This window comes from Musca autumnalis, unplaced genomic scaffold, assembly GCF_047663935.1.
Source record: "Musca autumnalis isolate F117 unplaced genomic scaffold, ASM4766393v1 scaffold_1, whole genome shotgun sequence".
NCBI lineage: Eukaryota > Metazoa > Arthropoda > Insecta > Diptera > Muscidae > Musca > Musca autumnalis.
This window is the reverse complement of record NW_027411644.1, coordinates 78,072,589-78,099,690: the sequence shown is the minus strand read 5'-3', so window position 1 is coordinate 78,099,690 and position 27,102 is coordinate 78,072,589. Positions and strand designations below refer to the sequence as shown.

General features: G+C 37.6%; 3 protein-coding genes and 1 pseudogene across 3 annotated transcripts in view; 3 read left to right on the top strand and 1 right to left on the bottom strand.

Annotated features, from left to right (window-relative positions):
- Ino80 (chromatin-remodeling ATPase INO80) overlaps positions 1-27,102 on the bottom strand; it is a 252,596-nt gene that overhangs the window by 187,895 nt on the left and 37,599 nt on the right. The window lies entirely within an intron of this gene.
- On the top strand, positions 2,077-6,710 carry LOC141401889 (putative serine protease K12H4.7). Its single transcript, XM_073982445.1, has 5 exons — positions 2,077-2,396; positions 2,465-2,646; positions 5,484-5,951; positions 6,018-6,187; positions 6,247-6,710. Exons 1-5 carry the CDS (start codon positions 2,178-2,180, stop codon positions 6,642-6,644), a joined length of 1,437 nt encoding a protein of 478 aa, XP_073838546.1. The 5' UTR covers positions 2,077-2,177; the 3' UTR covers positions 6,645-6,710.
- Positions 9,262-11,947, top strand: LOC141390406 (putative serine protease K12H4.7; annotated as a pseudogene).
- Positions 12,369-24,266, top strand: LOC141390403 (putative serine protease K12H4.7). Its single transcript, XM_073963314.1, has 6 exons — positions 12,369-12,378; positions 15,960-16,192; positions 16,261-16,442; positions 16,508-16,975; positions 17,041-17,210; positions 23,866-24,266. Exons 1-6 carry the CDS (start codon positions 12,369-12,371, stop codon positions 24,264-24,266), a joined length of 1,464 nt encoding a protein of 487 aa, XP_073819415.1.

Below are 27,102 nucleotides of genomic sequence, written 5' to 3'. Positions count from 1 at the left end.
CCGTCCTCGGAGATCACCACCATCCGTGGCAGCGGAAGAAAACAGCTGCCTTGACACACAATAGTTGTTTTGGCGCAACTGAGAACCAATTGGTGTAGCTGCCTCAATTCTTTCAGATAGGGGTAACGCTTAACTCGGTTATTTTTCAATTCGATTCATATAAATGAAAATTTAAAAAAGGCTATAACTGACCTCAGCACGTAAGTATTTTTTATGCTCTTCCTTTTTATACACTCAGCATTTATGCTAATTATACCCTGAGCATTTATGCTAATGCTTTATGCTATGCTTCATCGTAATAATGGTTTTAAACCCCAAAATCCGTTTCAGACAATTTGGAGTTCATTTAGCCAAGTCCGCCCGTCTGTCTAGCTGGCAGGCTGGAGGGCACGATAACTCTCGAACGGATCATCAAGATTGGTTATATCGACCCACTCCTTCCGGTACCTGCCCGACAAAACTTCGAAAATGATCGGAAAAACTCTTGAAGGGAGTAACCGATGTGGTCCATACTTTGCACATCGTGAAACTTTCACCAGACTTAAATAAGTTTCCAATATGGACTCAATCGGTCCACTCCTTCGGGTACCTCCCACACAAAATTTCGGAAAAGTTCAGTTTAGGGCCATCTCTCGAATCGCTTTGATTTTTATTGTAGCAACTTGTATTCACTCTCCCCAATACGACGGTACAAGTTCCATCAGGGGCAAGTCCATACTTCCTGAGAAGATAGCCTTAAAGGTGCAAAAAAATACCCTATGACACCGTGTGTAGTGGATGGAGCGCAAGACAACCCTCGAACGGATGTGCCGAATCGGTCCAACATTTGGCCTTCATAATATTTTGTCCAAACTTAGTTTAAATTCGAAGATAAGCCATATCGGTCCTCCTCTTTAGGTACCTCTCCCACAAAAGTTCAAAAATGTTCGGAATAATTGTGCGCACCATAACACTTGATGGGAGTGACCGATTGCGTCCATACTCTTTACACATCTTAATATATCTACCAGATATAGATCAAGTTCGAATATAGACTATAATTGTCGACTCCTTCGGGTACCTATCACACAAAATTTCGGATAAGTTTACATTAAGACCTGCTCTCGAATCACTTTTGTTTTTGTTGAAGCAACTTGCATTCGCCGCCTCAATTACCACGGTAAAAGTTTTTTCAGGGGCAAGTTCATACTTCTTGAGAAAACACTGCGAAAGGTTCGAAGTTGGGCAATACTGGCCCACAACTTCCGGCACTTCCTCCCAATATTTAAAAAATGTCACTAAAATGGTACGCACGATATCTCTTGAACGGGGCAATCAATTTGGCCCAAACTTTGGAGTACCTAATATTTTATCCAAATTTAGTTTAACTTCTAAAATGCCCCATATCGGTCCTCTACTTAGGGTACCTCCACCACAAAAGTTCAACATTTGTGTCTAAGTGCAGTTTAGGGTCTGTTCGAAGATCTTTTAGGAATGGTATCCTAATGCTGTTCGTTGTGGTCCTATTTACAGCGATATTATATGGACCAAGTCGGTCCATTCCTTTAAGTACCTTCTCCGCAACACTTTTAATTTTAATTATAATTCATATTTTTGTCGACAAGTTCAAATATCCCACAAAATTCTGAAAAGACTCTAAATACATTCGAACTGTCCGTAGATAAAAGTTTAAATTCACATAGGCTGAGGGTATATCTCTGTCGGCAAAGCCGACTGATACTTGATAATATTTTTAATATTTATGAATCTGAGAATTAAGTATACATAGTTCTCAGTATCCATCACTTCCATGGATGTTTACGAAAAAAAAAAAAAGATTTATACTCTCTGTAGGTGACACAACTTATAGTTCCGTTAACCGAAAAAGAAATCATATTTTTACAAAAATAATCAGGTTTACATTAAATCAAAATTTACACGATACTCCAAACCTTACCACTCGCTATCAATGATAATAAATTTTCATTTTAATCAAAAATCATAAAAACCCCACATTGACAATTTGGTATCGCTGTCTAATCTAGATTTCTGATAAACAGTCCGCCGCCAGGCCAGAACAAATGGCCACTTAACGTCTAGCAATAAATTGCTGAAATCCCGAAATCTTATCGAAAAAGTATAGATTTCTTGAAATAGTAAAAGAAAGTTTTGTACCGAAAATCAAATTATTTGCCATCATGAAGTTCGCCCTGACGGTAGTGGGTCTCTTGGCTGTCGTAGCTGTGGCTAGAGCCGTTGAAGACATCAAGGATGTTCCAGCATTTGTAAAAACTCTCGAAAAGTTACACAGAGGACCTCCCGTTCATTCATACATTGAAAGCAGGGCTGTTCAAACCGAATGGATAACACAAAAGTTGGATCATTTTGATGAGAATGAAGATCGCACATGGCAAATGGTAAGAAAAGAGGATTTTGAGAAGCAAGCAATGATTGGGAAAAATTAATGGGATATGCCTTTTCTTAGCGTTACATGGTCAACGATGAATATTTTGAAGAAGGTGGTCCCATGATTATGTACTTGGGTGGTGAATGGGCAATTTCGCCAGGCAGTATTTCATCTGGTATTATTACCGATATGGCCAAGGAACATAAGGGTATCCTCTTCTACACGGAACATCGTTACTATGGTGAAAGTAAACCAACCGAGTAAGTATAAAGAAGAGGAGAAAGAGGTGTATTTGCTTAAAGTGATAACAGAATGACAGATAAGTTATCCACGTCGTCATCAAAAGAAGAAGAAAAACAAAGCAAGGTCCAATTTATCCAACAAACAAGTTATCCTCTAAAAAGGATAAAATATCTGTGTACTTTAAACGACGTGGATACTTAAAAAAGAGTATACGTTCCTAAATGATGTGGATAAGTTTTCTGAAGAAAATATAAATATTATCTGTGTTATCCGAATAACGTGAGTATCGTAGATATGTTATCTACATTATCCATCGATAACAGCATCGATAAGTTATCTACACCATCCAAACAACGTAAATAATATATCTACGTTATCCAAGCAATGTTGATAAATTATCTACAGTGGATAAGTTATCTATGTTATGATAACAACGTGGCTATTTTATCTACGATATTCAAATTACGTGGGTGCCACCGTGGTGCAATGGTATGCACACCCGCCTTGCACGCAGAAGGTCGGGGGTTCGATTCCCCGGCCAAGCAACATCAAACATTTTTCAACGGTGGCAAAATACCCCTCAGTAATGTTGGCGACATTTCCTGAGTATTTCAGCCTTGAAAAACTTCTCCATAAGTGGTGTCTTAAGACACGCCGTTCGGACTCGGCGATAAACAGTAGGTCCCATATCATTGAGCTAAATATGAATCGGGGTGCACTCATTGATATGAGAGAAGTCTCCCTTGTCCCGTATGGGATGTTGTGGAACAATGTTTTTTTGTTTTTGTTATTCAAATTACGTGGATAACTTATCTGAAGAACGTGGGAAATTTATCTCCCTTACCTACCTTACTCAAGCAACGAAGATAAGTTATCAAAGATATCCAAACACAGTGGATATTTTATCTATATCATCCAAATAACGATGATAAAATTTCTACGTTATCCAAACAACGGACATAAGTTATCTACGTCACCTAATACATCATCTATGCTATCCAAAGAGCGTGGATAAGTCAAGTACGTCATCCAAATGACGTAGACCAAATACCTATGATATTCAAAGAATGTGGAAAAATTATCTACGTTATTTAAAGATTTACAACATCAACATAACGAGGATAAATTGTCCATCTCATCCGAAAAACGTGGATAAGTTATTTACGATATCCAAACAACGTAGAAAAGTTATCTACGATGTCCAAACAACGTGAAAAAGTTATGTACATTATCCAAATAAGATGAATAAGTTATATACGTTATCCAATTATAGTGGATAATGTATCTACATTATCCAACAACGTGGATAAGTTAAAACATCATCCAAACAACGTGGATAAGTTATTTACGTTATCAAAACGACGTGGATAAGTTATCTTCGTTATCCAAACGACGTGGATTAGTTATCTGCATTATCCAAACAACGTGCATAAGTTGTCTACATTATCCAAACAACGTGGATAAGTTATCTACATTATCCAAACAACGTGGATAAGTTATCTACATTATCCAAACAACGTGGATAAGTTATCTACATTATCCAAACAACGTGGATAAGTTATATACGTTATCCAAACAAGGTGGATAGTTATCGACATCATCCAAACAATGAGGATAAGTTATATACATCATCCAAACAACGTGGATAAGTTATCTACGTTATCCAAACGGCATGGATAATTTATCTACGTTATCCAAACGGCGTGGATAAGTTATATACGTTATCCAAACGGCGTGGATAAGTTATCTACGTTATCCAAACGAAATGGATACGTTATCTATGTTATCCAAATAACGTGGATAAGGTATCTATTCCATCCAAATAAGGTAGATAAAGTATCTATTCCATCCAAATAAGGTAGATAAAGTATCTATTCCATCCAAAGAACGTGAATAATTTATCTACGTTATCCTAAAAGTTATCTACGTTATTTAAACCTTTACATCATCAAAATAACGGGGATAAATTATCCATCTTATCCAAACAACGTGGATAAGTTAACTACGTCATCCAAATGACGTGGATAAAATATCTATGCTATCCAAAGAACGTGGATAAAATTATCTGCGCTCTTTAAACATTTACAACATCAAAATAACGAGGATAAATTATCCATCTTATCCGAAAAACGTGGATAAGCTATCTACGATGTCCAAACAACGTGAAAAAGTTATCTACATTATCCAAATAAGATGGATAAGTTATATACGTTATCCAAATATAGTGGATAATGTATCTATTCAACAACGTGGATAAGTTAAAACATCTTCCAAACAACGTGGATAAGTTATTTACGTTATCAAAACGACGTGGATAAGTTATCTACATTATCCAAACGACGTGGATTAGTTATCTGCATTATCCAAACAACGTGGATAAGTTTTCTACATTATCCAAACAACGTGGATAAGTTATCTACGTTATCCAAACTACGTGGATAAGTTACATATATACGTTATTAAAGCGGCGTGGATAAGTTATCCACGTTGTTCAAACGGCGTGGATAAATTATCTACGTTATCCAAACGGCGTGGATAAATTAAATACGTTATCCAAACGGCATGGATAAGTTGTCTACGTTATCCAAATAACGGGGACAAAGTATCTATTCCATCAAAGAACGTGAATAATTTATCTACGTTATCCAAAAAATTATCTACGTTATTTAAACTTTTACATCATCAAAATGACGAGGATAAATTATCCATCTTATCCAAAAACGTGGATATGTTTTCTACGTTATCCAAACATTGTGAATAACTTAACGTGTAGAAGCTATCTTGTTAAACAATTTGTTTTTCTTCGAACACGCCTCTAATTTTAATGTATTACCTCTTCTTAATATAATTTCAGTAACTTGTTGCCTGAAAACCTCAAATACTTGCACGTCAAGCAAGCTTTGGCTGATTTGGCTCATTTCATTCGCTACAAACGTGAAACAGTCCCCGCATTAGCCAATTCCAAGGTCATCATGGCTGGTGGTTCCTATTCTGCCACAATGGTTGTATGGTTCAAGAAACTCTATCCCGAACTTTTGAATGGTGGTTGGGCTTCATCGGCACCCATTTTGGCTAAGGTCAACTTCTACGAATACAAAGAAGTTGTGGGTAAAGCTTTGAAAGAATTGGGTTCAGAACAATGTTATACTCGTGTCCAGAATGGTATTGCCGAACTCGAGGCTATGTTTGCTGGCAAACGTTCGGCTGAAGCTAAGGCTATGTTGAAATTGTGCAATTCTTTTGATCACAATAATGATTTGGATTTGTGGTCTTTGTTTGGAACAATTTCAAATATTTTCTCCAGCATTGTTCAATATCAATCGTAAGCCCTTAATATGCCTTGGAAATTAATAATTTTTGTTTAATATTTTGATTTTTGTTTTAACAGTGAAGGTGAGGTTCCCTACTATTGTGACTACATTATGTCTTTCGATGATGATTTGACTGCTATTTCCACCTTCTTTTTGTGGGCCATGGGTTTCCCTGCCGGCTGTGTTGATGCCACATACAAGAGTACCTTGGCCTACTACTTGGACAGCACTTACATTTATGGAGCTTGTAAGTAAAATTAGAACAACTTTTTTAATAAGATTTAAAATTGATTTTGAAAATTCTAGCCCGTCCATGGTATTACCAAACCTGCAACGAATACGGCTGGTATCAAACCTCTGCCTCGGCTAATCAACCATTCGGCACCAAATTCCCTGTTACCTTGTACACCACCTTGTGTGGCGATATCTTTGGCAGCAAATACTCCAATGAACACATCAATGAATTGGTCGATCAAACCAATGAAGACTTTGGTGGTTTGAATCCTGAGGTGGAAAATGTCTACATGACTCATGGTGGTTTGGATCCCTGGAGTGCCATGGGCCATGGTGTAGAAGAGGGAGCTTCCGTCATCCCCAGAGCTTCACATTGTGCTGATTTCGGTTCTATTAGCGCTGCTGATAGTCCCGAAATGCGGGCTTCCAAAGAGAGACTTTTGGAACTGGTTCGTGAATGGTTGAAATAAGTTAAGAGAATGGAGAGAGAGAGAATAAATCTAAATAAAATCTCTTAAATTATAAAAGAATCAAAACGAATAAAGTCTTTTATTTTTTTAATTTAGATGGACAGGGACCTGTTTGTTAGTTAGGACTTCGATTGCCACATCTTGATCACAACGATGAATTCTTTAAAAGAAAGTACAAAATATCATGGATAATGAAATACGGATAAGGAATAACATGTATCAAGAGATAACATGACATCATGTTATCCACACATTCAATATAGATAATTTATCTATGTTATCTATAAAACACGGATAATTTATCTACACGATTCAAATGACAAGGATACATATACATATATGCTATCGTAGTAACACTGATAATGTATCTGTGTTATACAAGTAACGCGGATAATTTATCTACGCTATCCTAATACCACGGATAATGTATCTATGATATCCATATAACACGGGTAATGTATCCATGCTATCCAAATAACACGAATAATGTACCTATGCTTCCCAGATAATGCGGATAACGTATCTATATTATCCAAATAACACGGATAATGTATCTATGCTATGCAGATATTACGGATCATGTATCTACGTTATCCAAATAACACAGATAACGTATCTATGCTATCCACATAACGCGGATAATGTATCTATGCTATCCCACTGACACGGTTAATCTATCTGTGTAATCCCAATAACACAGATAGTGTATCTATGATATCCAAATAAAACGGGTAATGTATCTATGATATCCAAATAACGCGGATAATGTATCTATGTTATCCAAATAACACGGATAATGCATGTGTAATGCGTCTTTGTTGTCCTAATAACACTGAAATATATCTATGCTATCGTAATAACACGGGTAATGTACCTGTACTATCCAAATAACACGGATAATGTATCTGTACTATCCAAATAACAAGGATAATGTACCTATACTATCCAGATAATACGGATATTTCTATGTTATCCATATAACACGGATAATGTATCTATGCTATACAATCAATACGGATAATGTATCTGTGCTATCCAGATAATACGTATAATTTATCTATCACATCTAAATAACACGGATAATTTATCTGAGCTATACAAATAACACAAATAATGTATCTATGCTACCCAAGTGACGCGGATAATGTATCTACGCTATCCTAATAACACGGATAATGTATATTTGCTAATCAAATAACACGGATAACATATCTATGCTATCCAAATAACACGGATAATGTTATCTTTGCTAATCAAATAGCACGGATAACGTGTCTTTGCTATCCTAATTACACGGATAATGTATCTGTACTATGCAAATAACACATATAATGTATCTGTGGTATTCAAATACCTACATATGCTATCCATAATGCGGATACTATTTCTATGTTATCCAGATAACACGGATAATGTATCTATGATATACAAACAATACGGATAATGTATCTGTGCTATCCTAATAATACGGATAATGTATCTATCATATCTAAATAACACGGATAATTTATCTGAGCTATACAAATAACAAGGATAATGTATCTATGCTACCCAAATGACGCGGATCATGTATCTACGCAATCCTAATATCACAGATAATTTATCTATGCTACCCATATGACGCGGATAATGTATCTATTCTATCCTAATAACTCAGAAAATGTATGTATGATATCCAAATAACACGGATAATTTATCTATGCTACCCATATGACGCGGATAATGTATTTATGCTATCCAAATAACTCAGAAAATGTATGTATGATATCCAAATAAAACGGATAATTTATCTATGCTATCCAAATAACACGTACAACGTATCTATGTTACCCAAATAACACGGATAACGCTGAACCATGGAAATTTAACCATATTTTGACACCTCAGCGTGATAGAGTCAAAAAACGAAGACACGTGTCATGTCGTTTTCCCTCATCGCTTACACTTTCGAGGACATGTACCCCCAAAAATTTGAGGGATCATATTGTCAGGCGCATATCTTCTGAAGCGTTATGATTTTGATTTAGTCTCGGAGTAACTCTATCTTTAAGGTAATAAAAATCGACCAGGTAAAATTTGTTTTATATTTTTTTCGGGTGTTTGTCTATAGATATCAAACCGTTCGAAATTCAATCATACAACCGACATATACTTGTGCAAAATTTCGTTAACTTATATTTTTTGTCCAAGTTTACAAAATGGCAATTTTTGCGGACCTTAGTTCAGACGTGGCCATTGACGTGTAATATATCAAAATTTATCTATTTTCGCCAGTCTTTGTTCCGATGTTGAAAGGTGTCTGGAAAAAGTCTGGAAGGCATACCAACGCAATAAATGGAAGAAAGAATTGAGATTGAGTATTATTCGTTAAAGCTCAGACAAGCAACTCAGTCAGAGCAGTCGATCGGAAACAAAATAAATATCCAGAATTGAGTTGAACAAGTGAAGTGCTAACCTAATGTGATAGCAAGTAGTGAATTAAAGTGAACAGTAAATTTAAAGTGAAGCCAGATTATCAAAGTAAATAATAAATTTGAGCGAGTCCTTGTGCCGACGCGGCGATTATCCGAGTAGAAACGCAATTAAATTTTGCGCCACGCAAATCACATTTGCCATCATGAATTTCTTCCTGAAGACAGTGAGTCTCTTGGCTGTAATAGCGTTGGCTAAAGCCGTTGAGGACAACAACAATGATGTTCCAGCGTTTGTAAAAACTTTTGAAGAGTTACACAGAGGACCTCCCGTTCATTCACTCATTGAAAGCCGCGCTGTGCAAACCGAATGGATTACACAAAAGTTGGATCATTTCGATGAGAATGAAGACCGCACCTGGCAAATGGTAAGAAGAGAGAATTTTGAGAAGCAATCAATGATTGGGAAATATTGATGGGACATGTCTTTTCTTAGCGTTACATGGTCAACGATGAATATTTTGAAGAAGGTGGTCCCATGATTATGTACTTGGGTGGTGAATGGGCAATTTCGCCAGGCATGATATTTCATCTAGTATTATTGTCGATATGGCTAAAAGACATAATGCTACGCTCTTCTATACGGAATATCGTTACTATGGCGAAAGTAAACCAACGAAGTAAGTATGGAATGCCTTTATCTACTTATTTAAATATTAAAGACAATTGGTCAAAGTGATAAAACATAGACTGTTTGACATAAGCATATCATAAGTTATCAAAGCAAGGTAAATACTAGATTACTTAACAACCCCCAATTTACCCATCCATCAAACATTGTGGACAATTTATCTACCTTATCCGATAAAGATGGTAAATTATCTACGTAATTCAAATATAGTGGATAAATTATCGGCGTAATATATCTACCCAAAGAACGTGGATAAAATATCTACGTTATCCACACTACAGCTAACAATCATCTACATTACTCCAACACTAAACATCGTGGATGAATTATCTTCGTCATCTAACTACGGGGATAATTAATCTACGTTATCCAAACAACGTGGATAATTAATCTAAGTTATCCAAACAACGTGGATAATTAATCTACGTTATCCAAAAAACGTGGATAATTAATCTACGTTATCCAAACAACCTGGATAATTAATCTGCGTTATCCAAACAACGTAGATAATAAATCTACGTTATCCAAACAACGTGTATAATTAATATACGTTATTTAAACAACGTGGATAATTTATTTACGTTAACCAAACAACGCGGATAATTAATCTACGTTATCCAAACAACATGAATAATTAATCTACGTTATCCAAACAACGTTGATAATTAATTTACGTTATCCAAACAACGTGGATAATTGATATACCTTTTCCAAACAAAGCGGATAATTAATCTACATTATCCAACCAACGTGTATAATTAATCTACGTTATCCAAACATCGTGGATAATTAATCTACATTATCCAAGCAACGTGTATAATTAATCTACATTATCCAAACAACGTGTATAATTAATCTACGTTATCCAAACAACGTGGATAATTAATCTACGTTATCCAAACAAGGTGGATAATTAATCTACGTTATTCAAACAACATGGATAATTAATTTACGTTATTCGAGCACTTTTTAAAAAACAACACACATAAGTTATCCAAACTGTCATCTAGTATTGAATGTCCCCCTCTTTTAATACATTTTCAGAAACCTTTCAGTTAAAAATCTCAAATACTTGGATGTCAAGCAAGCATTGGCTGATTTGGCTCATTTCATTCGATACAAACGTAAAACTGTCCCCGCATTAGCTAATGCCAAGGTCATCATGGTTGGTGGTTCCTATTCTGCCACAATGGTTGTATGGTTCAAGAAACTCTATCCCGAGCTGTTGAATGGTGGTTGGGCTTCATCGGCACCCATTTTGGCTAAGGTCAACTTCTACGAATACAAAGAAGTTGTGGGTAAAGCTTTGAGAGAATTGGGTTCAGAACAATGTTACAATCGTGTCCAAGGCGGTATTGCCGAACTCGAGGCCATGTTTGCTAGCAATCGATCTGCTGAAGCTAAGGAAAAGTTGAAACTGTGCAATTCATTTGATCATACAAATGATTTGGATTTGTGGTCATTGTTTGGTGCTATTTCAAATAGTTTCTCCCGTATTGTGCAATATCAATCGTAAGTCCATCATCATCATCCTAACTTTTTATTGTTTTATTTTATAATGTTAATTCTGTTTTCACAGTGAAGGTGATGTCCCCTACTATTGTGACTACCTGATGTCTTTCGAAGATGATTTAACTGCCATTTCTACCTTCTTTTTGTGGTCCCTGGGTTTTCCTAAGGGCTGTGTTAATGTTAGTTACAAGAGTACCTTGACCTACTACTTGGATACCACGTACAGTCGTGGTGCTTGTAAGTAAACCATGAAACAACTTTTTGTGTCAGCTTTTTAAATTGAATTTGTAGCCCGTCCTTGGTATTATCAAACTTGCAACGAATATGGCTGGTATCAAAGCTCTGCCTCGGCTAATCAACCCTTCGGCACCAAAATCCACGCTACCTTGTACACCACCTGGTGTAGAGATATCTTTGGCTGTAAATTCTCCAACGAGCACATCAATGAATTGATCGATCAAACCAATGAAGAATTTGGTGGTTTGAATCCTGAAGTTGAAAATATCTACATGACTCATGGAGCTTTGGATCCATGGAGTCCTATGGGCCATGATGAGGAAAATGGAGCTTCGGTTATCCCCAGAGCTTCACATTGTGCTGATTTCGGTTCTATTAGCAGTGCTGATAGCCCCGAAATGCGTGCCTCCAAAGAGAGACTTTTCGAATTGGTTGATGAATGGTTGAAATAAGTTTAGAGAATGGCGAGAGAATAAATCAAATAAAAATCTATCAAATTATAAACGAATCAAAACGAATAAAGTTTTCATTTCTTTTAATTAAATGATCGGTGACCTGGGTTTGGACTTCAAAACAACACGGATAATTTATTTAAGCTATCCAAATAACACAGATTATGTATCCTATGTATCTATGCTATACTAATAACACGGATAATATTTCTATTTTGTCCAAATAAAACTGATAATGCATCTATGTTATCCAAATAACACGGATAATGTATCTATGATATCCTAATAACACAGATAATGTATCTAAGCTATCCCAATAACACGGATAATGTATCTAAGTTATCCAAATAAAACGGATAATTTATTTATGCTATCCAAATAACACAGATAATGTTTCTATGCTATCTTAATTACACGGATAATGTATCTTGGTAATTCAAATGACACGGATAATTTATCTACACTATCCAAATAACACAGATTATGTATCTGTGTTATCCTAATTACACGGATAATGTATCAATTCTGTACAAATAAAACTGATAATGCGTCTATGTTATCCAAATAACACGGATAATGTATCTACGCTATCTTAATTACACGGATAATGTATCTATGTAATCCAAATAACACGGATAATTTATCTATGCTATACTAATAACACGGATAATGTATCTATGCTATCCTAATAACACGGCTAATATATCTATTTTGTCCAAATAAAACTGATAATGTATATATGTTATCCAAATAACACGGATAATGTATCTATGATATCCTAATAACACAGATAATGTATGTAAGCTATCCCAATAACACGGATAACGTATCTAAGTTATCCAAATTAAACGGATAATTTATTTTAGCTGTCCTAATAACACAGATAATGTATCTAAGTTATCTTAATTACACTGATAATGTATCTATGTTATCCAAATAACACGGATAATTTATCTATGCTATACTAATAACACGGATAATGTATATATGCTATCCTAATAACACGGCTAATATATCTATTTTGTCCAAATAAAACTGATAATGTATCTATGTTATCCAAATAACACGGATAATGTATCTATGATATCCTAATAACACAGATAATGTATCTAAGCTATCTTAATTACACGGATAATGTATCTATGTTATCCAAATAACACGGATAATTTATCTATGCTATACTAATAACACGGATAATGTATCTATGCTATCCTAATAACACGGATAATATATCTATTTTGTCCAAATAAAACTGATAATGTATATATGTTATCCAAATAACACGGATAATGTATCTATGATATCCTAATAACACAGATAATGTATCTAAGCTATCTTAATTACACGGATAATGTATCTATGTTATCCAAATAACACGGATAATTTATCTATGCTATACTAATAACACGGATAATGTATCTATGCTATCCTAATAACACGGATAATATATCTATTTTGTCCAAATAAAACTGATAATGTATATATGTTATCCAAATAACACGGATAATGTGTCTGTTGGCGTGATACCACTGACCGTCGAAAGCTCAGGGATGAAAAGAGAAGAAAATAAAAGACAAACACGAGTGTATCAGTTTCAAATATATTTTCGGTTTATTGTTGGTATAGGGTTTCTGCGAATGAGAAACATTACCTTTTGTATGGCTCGACAACGAAATGATTGCAATAGGAGTGTGACTCCTTCGAAAGTTAAATAGCAAGTGTGTTGCCAAGAGGGCGAAATAGCGATCAAAGGCCGTGACATCAACTACGACTGCAGCATTGGAAAGCGCCCCTCTGCATCCGAACTATGCGAATAAGGCTTCCAGGAGAGGTAGTAGAAAAGAGCGAACTCTCTCCTACAATCCGAACTAGGCGAAAAGGCTCCTGGAAGAAGTGCAGAGGAGATATCCCCACAGATTAGCGTGGGTAATTGGAATGCTGCAGAAGGGGAAACGAAGTATCGAACGTATACATTGGCGTAACCAATGTATCGAACTTATACATTAGCCGCCCACCTTGACGCGCTATCTGCAAGGCAACAGGGTTAGACTAAATTCGCGAGCAAACTTAAACTAGAGTTAGTAGATTGTGTTTCAAATTATAGGTACGCAAATCAAGTTTCTAGTGAGCATAATAGCGCTAACAAGGTCGTGATCAACAACGACGACCGCCAATTAATGCGGTTAATTGTAATGCTGCGGAAGGGGAAAACAATCTATCGAACGTATACATTGGCGTAACCAATGTATCGAACATAAACAGTATCTATGATAGCCTAATAACACAGATAATGTATCTAAGCTATCCCAATAACACGGATAATGTATCTAAGTTATCCAAATAAAATGGATAATTTACTTATGCTATCCAAATAACACGGATAATGTATCTTTGCTATCTTAATTACACGGATAATGCATCTATGTTATCCAAATAACGCGGATAATGTATCTATGATATCCTAATAACACAGATAATGTATCTATGATATCTTAATAACACAGATAATGTATCTAAGCTATCCAATAACACAGATAATGCATCTAAGTTATCCACATAAAACGGATAATTTATTTATGCTATCCAAATAACACGGATAATGTATCTATGCTAGTTTAATTACGAGGATAATGTATCTATGTTATCCAAAAAAGCGGATAATTTATCTATGCCATCCAAATAACACGGATAATGTATCTGTGCTAAGTTAATTACACGGATAATGTATCTGTGTTATCCAAATAACACGGATAATTTATCTATGCTATCCAAATAACACGGATAATTTATCTATGCTATCCAAATAACAAGAATAATGTATCTATGCTATCTTATTTACACTGATAATGTATCTGTGCTTTCTTAATAACACGGATAATGTATCTATGATATCCTAATAACACAGATAATGTATCTATGATATCCTAATAACACAGATAATGTATCTAAGCTATCCCAATAACACGGATAATGTATCTAAGTTATAAAAATAAAATGGATAATTTACTTATGCTATCCAAATAACACGGATAATGTATCTATGCTATCTTAATTACACGGATAATGCATCTATGTTATCCAAATAACGCGGATAATGTATCTATGATATCCTAATAACACAGATAATGTATCTAATCTATCCCAATAACACGAATAATGAATCTAAGTTATCCAAATAAAACGCATAATTTATTTATGTCATCCAAATAACACGGATAATATGTCTATGCTATCTTAATTACACGGATAATGTATCTATGTTATCCAAATAACATGGATAATTTATCTATGCTATACAAATAACACTGATAATGTATCTATGCTATCTTAATTACACGGATAAGTTATCTACGCTATCTAAATAACACTGATAATGTATCTTTGCTATCTTAATTACACGGATAATGAATCTATGATATCCTAGTAACACGGATAATATATCTATTCTGTCCAAATAAAACTGATAATGCATCTTTGTTATCCAAATAACACGAATAATGTATCTATGCTATCCAAATGACACGTATAATGTATTTATGCTATCCAAATAACACGGATAATGTATCTATGCTAAGTTAATTACACGGATAATGTATCTATGTTATCCAAATAACAAGGATAATTTATCTATGCTACCCAAATAACACGTATAAATTATCTATGCTATCCAAATAACAAGATTAATGTACCTATGCTATCTTATTTACACTGATAATGTATCTGTGCTTTCTTAATAATACCGGTAATGTATTTATGCTATCTTAATAACACGGATAGTGTATCTATGATGTCCATATTCTGAAACAAGTAAATTAAAAATTTTACTTTTCAAAAAGTCTCAAGCATAAGTAAACAATTCCGTCTAAACTAATTTTAGAACAAAAATATCACAAAAAAATCCAGCCTAAATAAATCATAACGCTTATCTAGCTTTGATTTAGATTAAAAAAGATTAGGAACCCCACTGCAAATACTCAGCTATAAATAAGTTCAGCATTTCGAAAAAATTAAGGAGTCATCGAAATGAAAGCAACACTTTGGCTAGTGGGAATATTTGCTCTGGCAGGATTGGCCAGAGCATATTATTTGAAACAATCGCAAAATATACCAATTTTTGTAAAAACTCTAAAGGAATTGCATAAAGGTCCACCAAAATTTGCCACGCCAAGGGCAAATGTAAAAACCGAATGGATTACCCAAAAATTGGATCATTTCGATAGCCAAGAAACTCGGACATGGGAAATGGTAAGTGGAAAAAGTGTTGTGAATTATAACATGAAGAGAGTAAAGGATCGAGTTTTTTTCTCCTTTAGCGTTACATGGTCAACGATGAATATTTCCAACCTGGCGGCCCCATATTTATTTATGTGGGAGGTGAATGGGACATTGATCCCAGTGGCATTAGTGGTGGCCACTTTGTGGATTTGGCCAGAGCACATAATGGTATCCTTTACTATACTGAACATCGTTATTATGGTGAAAGTAAGCCAACCAAGTAAGTATTTGAAATAAAAGGAAATCCTTATGTGTGACTACTCATTTTTCTTCTCCTGCTTTCAGAGATTTGCAATTGTCAAATCTGAAATATTTACATGTCAAGCAAGCCTTGGCTGATTTGGCTCATTTCATTGAGCACAAACGTGCAACGGTGCCAGATTTGGCCAATTCCAAGGTCATTATGTCAGGTGGTTCCTATTCTGCCACGATGGTTGTGTGGTTTAAAAAATTATATCCTCATCTCTTGAATGGCGGTTGGGCCTCAAGTGCTCCCCTCTTGGCTAAACTTGATTTCACCGAATATATGGAAGTTGTGGGCAAAACTATGCGTGTCTTGGGTAGCCAACAATGTTATGATCGCATTGAAAATGGTATTGCCGAATTGGAGGTGAGAATAAAGAGCAAAGATTCGGCTCAAATTAAGGCAATGTTGAAGTTGTGTAATAGTTTTAACGTCAACAATGACTTGGATATTTGGACATTGTTTAGCAGTTTTGCATACATTTTTGCTGGTGTTGTGCAATATCAGAGGTAGGTGGTTCCTATCTGTAGAATTAAGATTATCTTAACAATTTTGTGTTTTTCGATTTGTGCAGAGGTGATGATGTCCCTGCCTATTGCGACTATTTAATGAGTTTTGAGGATGACGTCGAGGCATTGGCCAATTTGTGGGTGTGGTACTATGGCTATTATGGTGGATGCATTGATGCCACATACAAGGGTACCCTGGAATATTACCTGGACACCACTTATTTTTATGAATGGGGTAAGTTTTGACGTTACATAAATGATAATTGGGAAAATATCAATTATGCGCATGGAGTGGTTAATGTGCCTGCGTATTTTTGAATTGCAAAGATACTTTGAAATGGTAAGTTCACCCGCCTTGTACACGGTACCGGGTTCGATTACCAGGCAAGATAACATCACATTTTTAACGGTGGAAAAAATATCCTCAGCGTAATGTAGGCGAATGTCCTGAGTATTTTAGCCATGGAAAACAATTCGGACTCGGCAGGTACCACATCAAGGAGCTAAAATAAATGTCTTGTGGGCAACTATAAATATCGACATTGACTGACATTGGTCCAAACACAGCACAACTTCCCCAAAAGGTAAAAATTTTCGATCAAGTGCAATTTAAAGGTCTTACTAGGATTCTTGTGAAACTTGCACCGATGGTAGCTCTTGTGATATAATCTTCCTGTGACCAACTATGTATGATGGCTGGTTGGGGCGATAACTATCGAAAGGAATGACTACCCAAATTATATCCAGTTTTAAAATGTATCATGTTGGTATAATCCTTCAGGTCCCTCTTTTACAGAAGTTTGACCGTTTTACGCTTTAATCGAGTTTAAGGCCACTTCTCGGATGCTGTTGAAATTTTAATAACGGACAGTCATTATGATCATGACATGGAAGTGGAAGGCAATACTTCCTGAAACATGGGTCTCGAAATGCCAATATACTTTGGGTTACTCTTTCATATACACTCGCGTTTTTAGTAGTCTTTGTGGGGTTTGTACACGATAAATACCCGCGTAAGTTCAAAAAACCCCTCATGTCGCAGAATATTGACCAGTAAAAACCGACTGTGAATCACTGTGTCCCGTTTAGATTTGGTGGACTGCTCTTATTGAAAGAAAGAAGCAGCCTTCGCTCCCCGTCTCTTTTGGGGAATTTTACTGGGAAATATTTCTATTTGTAAGGATGAATAGAGTAACCCAATGCCTCAGGACTTTTATGGGAATCAGATGCTAGGCTAAGTGTAGAAGAGGAGATGAATAGAGTAACCCAATGCCACAGGACTTTTATGGAAATCAAATGTTAGGCTAAGTATAGAAAAGGAGCAATGAAAAAGTCATGGTTGTGATTGTTATTGTAGTACCTATCTCCAGGTGTAGGAATGTGGCTAGTTCGATGCAAATCTACACAGGGCAACTATGCAGACTAACGTGCTGACCTGTATCCCTTGTTGGACAGATGTTTTGCTATGTGTCATTAGTAGTATCATCAGTAGTACTTGCCCTACAGGATTTTAGACGACTGCAACAACTCGAGCGTATGGAGCCAAAACGACTCTGGTTTGTTGTTGTTGCTGTAACAGTATTTATATGTTCGTTTTCCTGCCTAATCTGGCTGTATCTCCAGTTCTAGGAATACGGCTGCTTCGAAGGGATTTAACCACAGATCTACTGGAGTTAGTTGAGTATGTTTGGCAGGGCAGTTGAAGAGGCGGAGAGCGTCGTGCGGGCCTTTACCGCATGCTGGGCAGATGTCTTGCAATGTGTTATTAGTCCTTGCCCTATAGAAATTTAGACGGCTGCAACGTCCCGAACGTAATTAAACAAAAAACTACTCTCCATTGTAGTGATTGCTGACGCTCTTTAGCTGCGATAGATGGGAGATGAACTGCGAGGACAGAATTCACGCGATATTTGTTTATAGCATCGGTGTAAATGTTATTCAAACTTGGTTTATAGGCTTGCCGAGCTAGGGGTTCTCTCTTATATCGTTGGACCTATATCTCTCGATATCATGAAGATCCCCCTGACGTGCCTGGATGGGGGAGTGCTGTCCACCATACCGTGATTAAGATGACTCTCACAGTTACACAAGAGCAGGTACTGCAACGAAAGCATGCCATTGTGTTGCCCTACTGGAAGAATCTTCGTCTCCTCCATCGATGGCGGCATTCTGACAAGGTTCGTGGAATACGGGGCAGTTAGAGGTTAAACAGCTAAGGAGATGTCACCCTATCTTGGAGAACTCCTTATTTCACTCTACGGGGCTTCGATTTCCTAAATTCCACGTACCACTGGCATCCACGCTAGAGCTGGCAAACCATCGATAGTCGGACTATCGTTTTGAAGACTGTCGTAATGCTTCCAAACCAATAATTGGTTATCTAAAGTTTCAAACTTGGCCGGAAGGTAGACTGCTCGATGTCATTAAAGGCTTTTGTTCTGGTTACCTCCTCGGCTGATATGTAGCATAGATTTCCCCATGTGTTGCTTACGGAACTCATGCTGATGATCAGCAACTGGATAGCTGTTCTTGAAGTTCGGGAGGAGTAAAACCTCAAGAGGCTTTGCCATGCAGAAACTGCCCGGGCTTAACGCTTTGGACGATTTCCTAATGGGATTTGCAACATCATTCATTGTTGTTGTAGCAACGCCAAAAAGGTTCGAACGTATACTTTATCCAGTTATCTGGTTCCTATGTATGCAAATTCAAAAATCTGGAATGGCTGCGTCCATAAAGAATCACGACACATGGGATTGGGGTTAGCTGGTCAGCTAAACAAATGCAGTGTTCTGCAGTCCCTCCTATCCACATGTAGGGCGTCAAATCGGGATCAGTATGAATTGAGGCGACTGCATCGTGCGAATCTTAACAACTAAAAGCACTCGTGTTTGCTTTGGCAGCTGTCTTTCTACTGCTGCGATATATGGGGAGTCCGAGTACGGCATGCACAGCATACCTTCGTACTGCCTTCGCAACTGTATCAGTATGAATGATATTCAAGCCTACATGATAGGCTCATTGATCTAGAGGTTCTCGCTTATACAGTAGAACCTCTCTCTCTCTCTCTATAGATAATGAAGATCTTTTCTTACGTGCCTGGGTGGGGGAAGCCTGTCCACTAGATCACTCAAGGCCTTAACACCTAAACAGGTACTGCATCGACAACATCTTCTTGTATTTATGTACCGGTGAAAAATTCGTTTACTCATGAAGATGGTCCACTGCTGTTATGAGGCACGCTGTTGCAGTCCTTAATGCGGCATTATGGCAGGTTTGAATATTCTTCCACTCCGTAGCGCTAACATTTGCATATCACACAGGCGCCGCTTAGCTTATTACAGAACGGCCTGTTGCTTTATAAGAGATCAACGAGGCACCATAGTCGGCCAATGACGTGAGAACCTTGTTCATAATTCTGATCTTGTCGCAAATAGCTGTGGGTTGCATGGACGACTTGAACATAAAGTCAAAGCTTAGAATATCTTCGGGTTGTTAGTGATCAGCATCTGGGTACCATCGACCAATATGTTCAAGAGGAACCTCATTTCAGTCGTCTAGGTATTGAAAAGTGTGGCAGTGGATTTAGTGGCGGATATGTTCATATTCCTCAGATGGAAGACCTGCACTAAGAGAGAAATCTTCTCTACGTTCTCCTCGAACAGCTTGGCATGTTTGCGGGTATCGAAGGCGTTCGATGTGACAAGAGCCACCATTACTACTCAGTCGTATGGGCTGTTCAGGTTCAGTCCTCGCCTGGTATATATGGATATGACGTGTAATACTGTTGAGGTGCTGTGTATTTTCCGGAATGTTGGCCTACTGGTAAGCTTATTCGCATCATGGGGAGGAGTAGTGCCTCTATAATCTTTGCTACTGGAGACCAAAGGGAGATGAGCCTGTAGGATCCAACTTTGTCGACCACCCTGCCACCCTGGTACAATATGAGTGGCTAATGATAGATGGGGTTAAACCATGGGAGGGCTCTTACTCTACGGCGTAGCACACTCCTCTTCGTTCTATCACTCTCGAGGCCCTATGTAAACTGCCGGTTAAAATAACATACGCTCCTCTTCGGATCTGTCACTGCCACGTTGTTGAAAAGTAAGTTCGTAAGTAAGGTTCGTACGACGAAGTTCAGCACGCCCATTATTTAGTCCCGTCGCTTCTGTTAAGAAATTTAGTCTGATTTGTATTCGACCAGCATGTATGTAGCGAGTGGCTGCATCTGTGATGATGTCCCAGAATGGGCAGCACTCTGAAGCGTTGATTGGTAAATTCTTTGAACCCTTCTTGGCAATCAGATTTCTCATGGTTCAGAAAAGTACGGCGTTGAGAGATGATAAAGTTGGGTGGTCTGTTTTCAGAGATGATGATCAGAAGATGGTCTGAGTCAAGGGGAATAAGGGGTTACAGGGACATGTCATTTATCAGACCAGTTGCCACAATGATGATGTCTGAAAAGTTTTGGGAATGTCCTGTTATCCACGTAGGGACGTCTTCATTCACCGGGAAAATTGTGGATCTATCAATTTGCTCGTCCAGCGATGTACCCTTTGGTGATTGCCAAGGGCTTAATGACAAAGTTCATAATGAGCATTGAATTCCCTTATCACCAGACGGTTATTGTCCCCCAAAAGTGAACTAATGTCGGGCATATAACGCACAGCTATTCATCGGCGCTCTACCTCGGCAGTCCTACACTTCACAGCTATCCCAATACAGTCGATGTATGGGTCACTAGAGTCAAGCTCATGGGAGATAGGTTTCTACTGAACGTAGTATTCTTCTCTTTGTCTCTTTGTCTTTCCGAAATGCCATTTTTGAACGTAGAAGCTTGAAATTTTGCCAGAGCATGTATTTCAGATTTATGTATCAGAGTCCATCAAAAAACGAATTTCGATTTTCATGTAGATTACGTCTTCGGGCATTTATGGTGACGAAATGTAAAGCGACGTAGTATTCTTCTCTTTGCCCTGGCGCCCCCTTAACCGTTGCCCACAATTCCCTTATTCCGGTTTCAATGTTGCAACCCATCATATGCTCTACTCAATTGATTGGTCTCACTTCGGGTATGCCACCAGTAGGTCCCCTTAGACCAGTCGTTGGCCATACTTGGTGGGATCTATTCGTTAGGCAACCATATGTACGGTTCATTAGAGCTAGGCTCAAGTGAGATCGGTATGTATTGAACAATCTCTTGGACACAAAACAGCATGTGCCTTTTGTCGATAAGAAATAGGACAACGGCAGAAACAGAGTTGCTTGATCATCTCGGTTTCTTCCTCGTCTTCATAGAGCTCTGTAGTGTTCAATATTGTTTGTCTCCCACTTGCTGGTCATAGGTATTATGGACAGGTTCTATGAAAGAGAATAAGGAAGAGATTTAATCTCTTGGGCACCAAACCTACTATTTCTTTTATTTACTATTTCATAAGACAAAGGCACCGACATAGACAGAGGTGCTCGATCGTTTCGGTTTCTTCTTCTTCTTCACAGAGCCTGCAGTATTCAATGTTCCTATCCTTCTACTTGATGACCATAAACCTTATGTGACAGTGAACAGTGGTGACCCCCGATCTCTGATTTGTTTCATAAGAGTAGTTAAGACGTTCTACTTTCTAAGATTACTGGCCAGATTGCCTTCGATACTTCGTATAAGACTTGTTGAGTTTCTCAAAGAAGAAACAGAACGGTGATATGACACAGTCCTCCACCATCAGTATGTCGCAAGATTGAGAACCCTGACTTTCTAGTTCATCAACAAGTTAATTTTCCCACAAGCTCCGGTACAATACAAAATTTAACAGTTTTAGACCTCATGACAAAATTACTTAGTATTTTAGAGCCAGACTGCTCTATCTACATAAACGGTGACCACTCTACCGGAAAACTCCCGCATTACCGCTAACAACTCTAAAGCTTACAGCACTGAAAAAACTTGCGCCTGAAAAAACACTGCCGTTATCGCCACGTTTACACGATCCGGACGTAACTGTAGTTGCTTCGAGCTAATGCAAGCTAACCAGTTCGGACCTCAGCTTGAAGACCTTTTTAAGGTCGGACAAACGCAGAGAGATGTTCTTCCAAGTCCTGTTCTTTCAACTAGCACAAATCTGGATAAAAGTAGTTACCACCAAGTTTTTTAATGGCAGTTCCCCAGAGGAGACACCGTGGTGCAGTGGTAAGCACGTCCGCCTTGCACTCAGAAGTTCAACAGTTTCAGCGGTAGCAAATCCCCTCAGTGTAATGCTGGCTATCCTATTTCCTGAGTATTTCAGCCAAGAAAAACTTCTCTAAAAGTGGTATCGTAAGACAGAAACTCGTTTTATCACAAAATAAAACGCATTAGGCATATTTTGCATGTTTTATATATGCAAAAACAAGGATTTGTGGCCGGATCCCACCGAAATTGCTGAAATTTGGCATTAAGTCTTCCTTGGGGGTAAAAAACGTTCCACCTAAAATTTGTCTGTTTAGGTTCAGGCCTTCATATAGCCCCCATAGAACGGTACGTCCCGTTTTTCGGTATTTTGAACGCTGTGGTTATACATTTCCCTATTTTGTTGACTTGCCTGAAGAAAATTTCAAATAGAAAAATTGTACGCACAAACATTTTTGTACCTATTATTGAAATATTTGTTGCATAATTTTGCATATGTCATATGTTTCGATTGTTAATCAGAAGCCAAATATATGCCAAGTCCCAAAATTTGACATGAGTCGGACCAAAAATAGGGGTTGCATAAAATTCCGCTGTCTACTAATAATTTATCCGCATATTAGGAACCACATTAATAAATTATCCACTTATATTTTGGAACTTATCTAATACAATTAGAATAATTTGATAAAATCTGATTATATTTCTCTCTCTCTTTCTCCCCCCACAGCTCGCCCTTGGTATTATCAAACCTGCAATGAATATGGTTGGTATCAAACATCCGGCTCGAAGCAGCAACCTTTCGGCAGCAGTTTCCCCTTGCCACTGTCGACAACATTGTGTCGTGATGCCTATGGTGCCAGTTACACAGATTCCAGAATTCAAGAACTAATCGATGAGACCAATGAATTCTTTGGTGGTATGAATCCTGAGGTGGAAAATATTTACATGACCCACGGTGAATTGGATCCATGGAGTCCCATGGGCCATGGTGAGTCACATGGTGCCACAATTATACCAACTGCTTCCCACTGTACCGACTTTGGATCGATTAGTTCACAGGATAGTGTTGAGATGCGGCAGTCAAAAGAACGTTTGGCGGAATTGGTGCAAGAATGGTTGAGGGACTAAATGGTGTAAAAAGAATAAATAATTCCCAAATAACAGAGTGAATCATTTGTTTTGTTATTGTTGGTGGGTATAAGTTTTTTTTTTCAAATTCCCTAGAATTGAATTTCGTTTTAAAAAATGATCCAAATACATATTAAGTGGAGCCACATTAACCATGTTTAAGTAAATTTTTATTAGTCACATTAACAACGTGATGAAAATACCAAATGAGGGGGTGGGGACGGACTTCGAAAATTCAATCATCCAACAAATTGAAATTGTTATGCATGTCGATATGTGATGATATTTAAAAAACATTTGCGAACATCAATTGCCAGTTGTTTTGGGCGATATTTGTGGAACTCTTTAAAAAGATTTATGAGTGATTTATTGAGGGGGAGCCAGAGCCAGCCAACCAATAACAGACAGGCGACAGTAGCGTTTAATAGCAAAAATTTCCTTTATCTTTTTTGTTAAATACCAGAAGCTATTTAAATATGCCAAACATGTTATCAGATCACACAAAGCCATTGGAAGCGGGGAAAAGAGAGAGGGAGAGAGACGGAGACGGAGTCGGACAAATCTCCCAATGAAATCAGTAAATTCAATAAATACGTAATTTGTTGTTTTCAAAGATGATTTCACTTAACAAATATTGCACCACAAAAGATGTCTTGTCTTCAAGACAACCACCAACTTCTGGAAGATAGACAAATGTCAAATGTGTGCGCAAAAGAAGTTCCAGTCAATATGCATTTGGGATTTATCTTGATCTTGCCGCAGCACATACATCAAATGACATTGAAATAAAAATTTGTTTAAATCTTGTCAAAACATGATTTAAAACTTTGCAAATTGTTTTCACACCACCAGCAAGCCAAGGCAAATGGTTGATGGTGGCGATCATCATCATCGTTCCACAGCAGGGATGGGGAAGAATGAAAGAGGTGTGCTGTCATTTATAGTAATGGGTTTTACAGCTACTGGAACAATTGAAGTAACCATTTTACACACTTTCTTGGGCTTAGGGAGTGGAAAACCTTCCGAACTTTGCCTAAACAATGAACGATAAAGTACAATTATACCAGCTTACCCATCCCTGCCTCAACTCATGCTACGAGAGATAGCGCTGCGAAAAATTCCAAAGAATTATCATCACTACGAGAAGCTAAGCTAAGAAAGCAAATCGAACACCACACAACACGTTCGTTGAAAAGAAATTTCTACATAAGACCAAATGATCAGCAATTGATGATAAAGATAAAGGGGTATGGGCATAAAAGGAGTGATAAGAATTTAAACTAAATAGGGCCACCGCATGGCCACAGCAGCAGTATGAACGCGCTGAAATATAAAATTTCGTTACCCAAAAGCGTGCTCCGATATAGTCTACGCCCGAATTTCGGAAGAAATATTATGCTGGACAAGATTTAGACTAGAGATGGACGCGTGTCACAATCGTGGCACTAAACAACAACTAAGCACATAAAAAACGAAGCACCTTAGTGACGACTAAGTACTAAACACTTTAGTTGTTGTTGTTTAGTGTAACGATCGTGTCACGCGCCCTTTTCTAGTTTACTACCAAAGCTCCGATTTGCTCGATTTTACTTGCGAGTCAAAAACACACCGAGTGGAAATGCGAGTTTCACAGGAAGTTTACTCTCAACTCTTTTGTTTTATATCTCAGTGATCGTGACAACTCCTCGTTTAAAAAGTAAGAGTGGGTGTCAAAATGCTCGAAATAGAGTAAAAGTTTAATCTACCAACTTTCCTATATATAGACTTTCCACCTGAAATTTGTCGGTATAGGTTCACGTCTTCATATAGCCCCCATAGAACGGTACCTCCCGATTTTCGGTATTTTGAAAGTTGTGGCCTCAATATCCAACTGAAATGGCTGAAGATTGGTATTAAGTCTTCGTTGGGGGTATGAAACTTTACACCTGAAATTTGTCTACATAGGTCCACATTTTATTTTGGCCCCCATAGAACGGTACCTCCCGATTTTCGGTATTCTGATAGTTGTGGCCTCAATATGTCACCGAAATGACTGAAATTTGACATTTAGTCTTCGTTGGGGGTATAAAACTTTCCACCTGAAATTTGTAGGTATAGGTCCACGTCTTCATATAGCCCCCAGAGAACGGTACCTCCCGATTTTCGGTATTTTGAAAGTTGTGGCCTCAATATTCCACCGTAATGACTGAAATTTGGATTTAGTCTTCGTTGGGCGTATACAACTTTCCTCGGTATAGGTCCACGTCTTCATATAGCGCCCATAGAACGGTACCTCCAGATTTCTGGTATTTTGAAGGTTGTGGCATCAATATCCCTCCGAAATGGCTAAAATTTGGTACTAAGTCTTCCTTAGGGGTATACAACTTTCGACCTGAAATTTGTCGGACTCTACCTAGAACGGTACGTTCCGATTTTCGGTATTTTGAAGGCTGTAGCTGCCAAGAAAAGAGATCCCCTAACGCTAGGATGTTAAGCGACCACGTGCCAATTGGTGTCTCTCAAGGTTTGCAATAGGGTACCAGCTATATTTGGGACGCCTCGACGATTGACAAGCTTAGTTGCCAAGTTTCTGCCGTGGTAAGAAGGCTATGTCTCCGTTGACCTCAGTCCCTCCACAAAATCGATATGTCAAGCATATCCGAATTTTTATTAAAAAAAAAATACAAAAACCTGGAAATAACCCTTCGCCTGAAGCTGGTATGGCTGCCTCGCAATTTCCAAAAGTCCATCAACCTTCCTTTCAGATTTTGTGGCCGTTTTTTGACGTATGAACTTGTCGACAAAAATATATTTGGATTAAAGCTCAAAAGTGTTTCCGAGGCGGTACCTGAAAGAA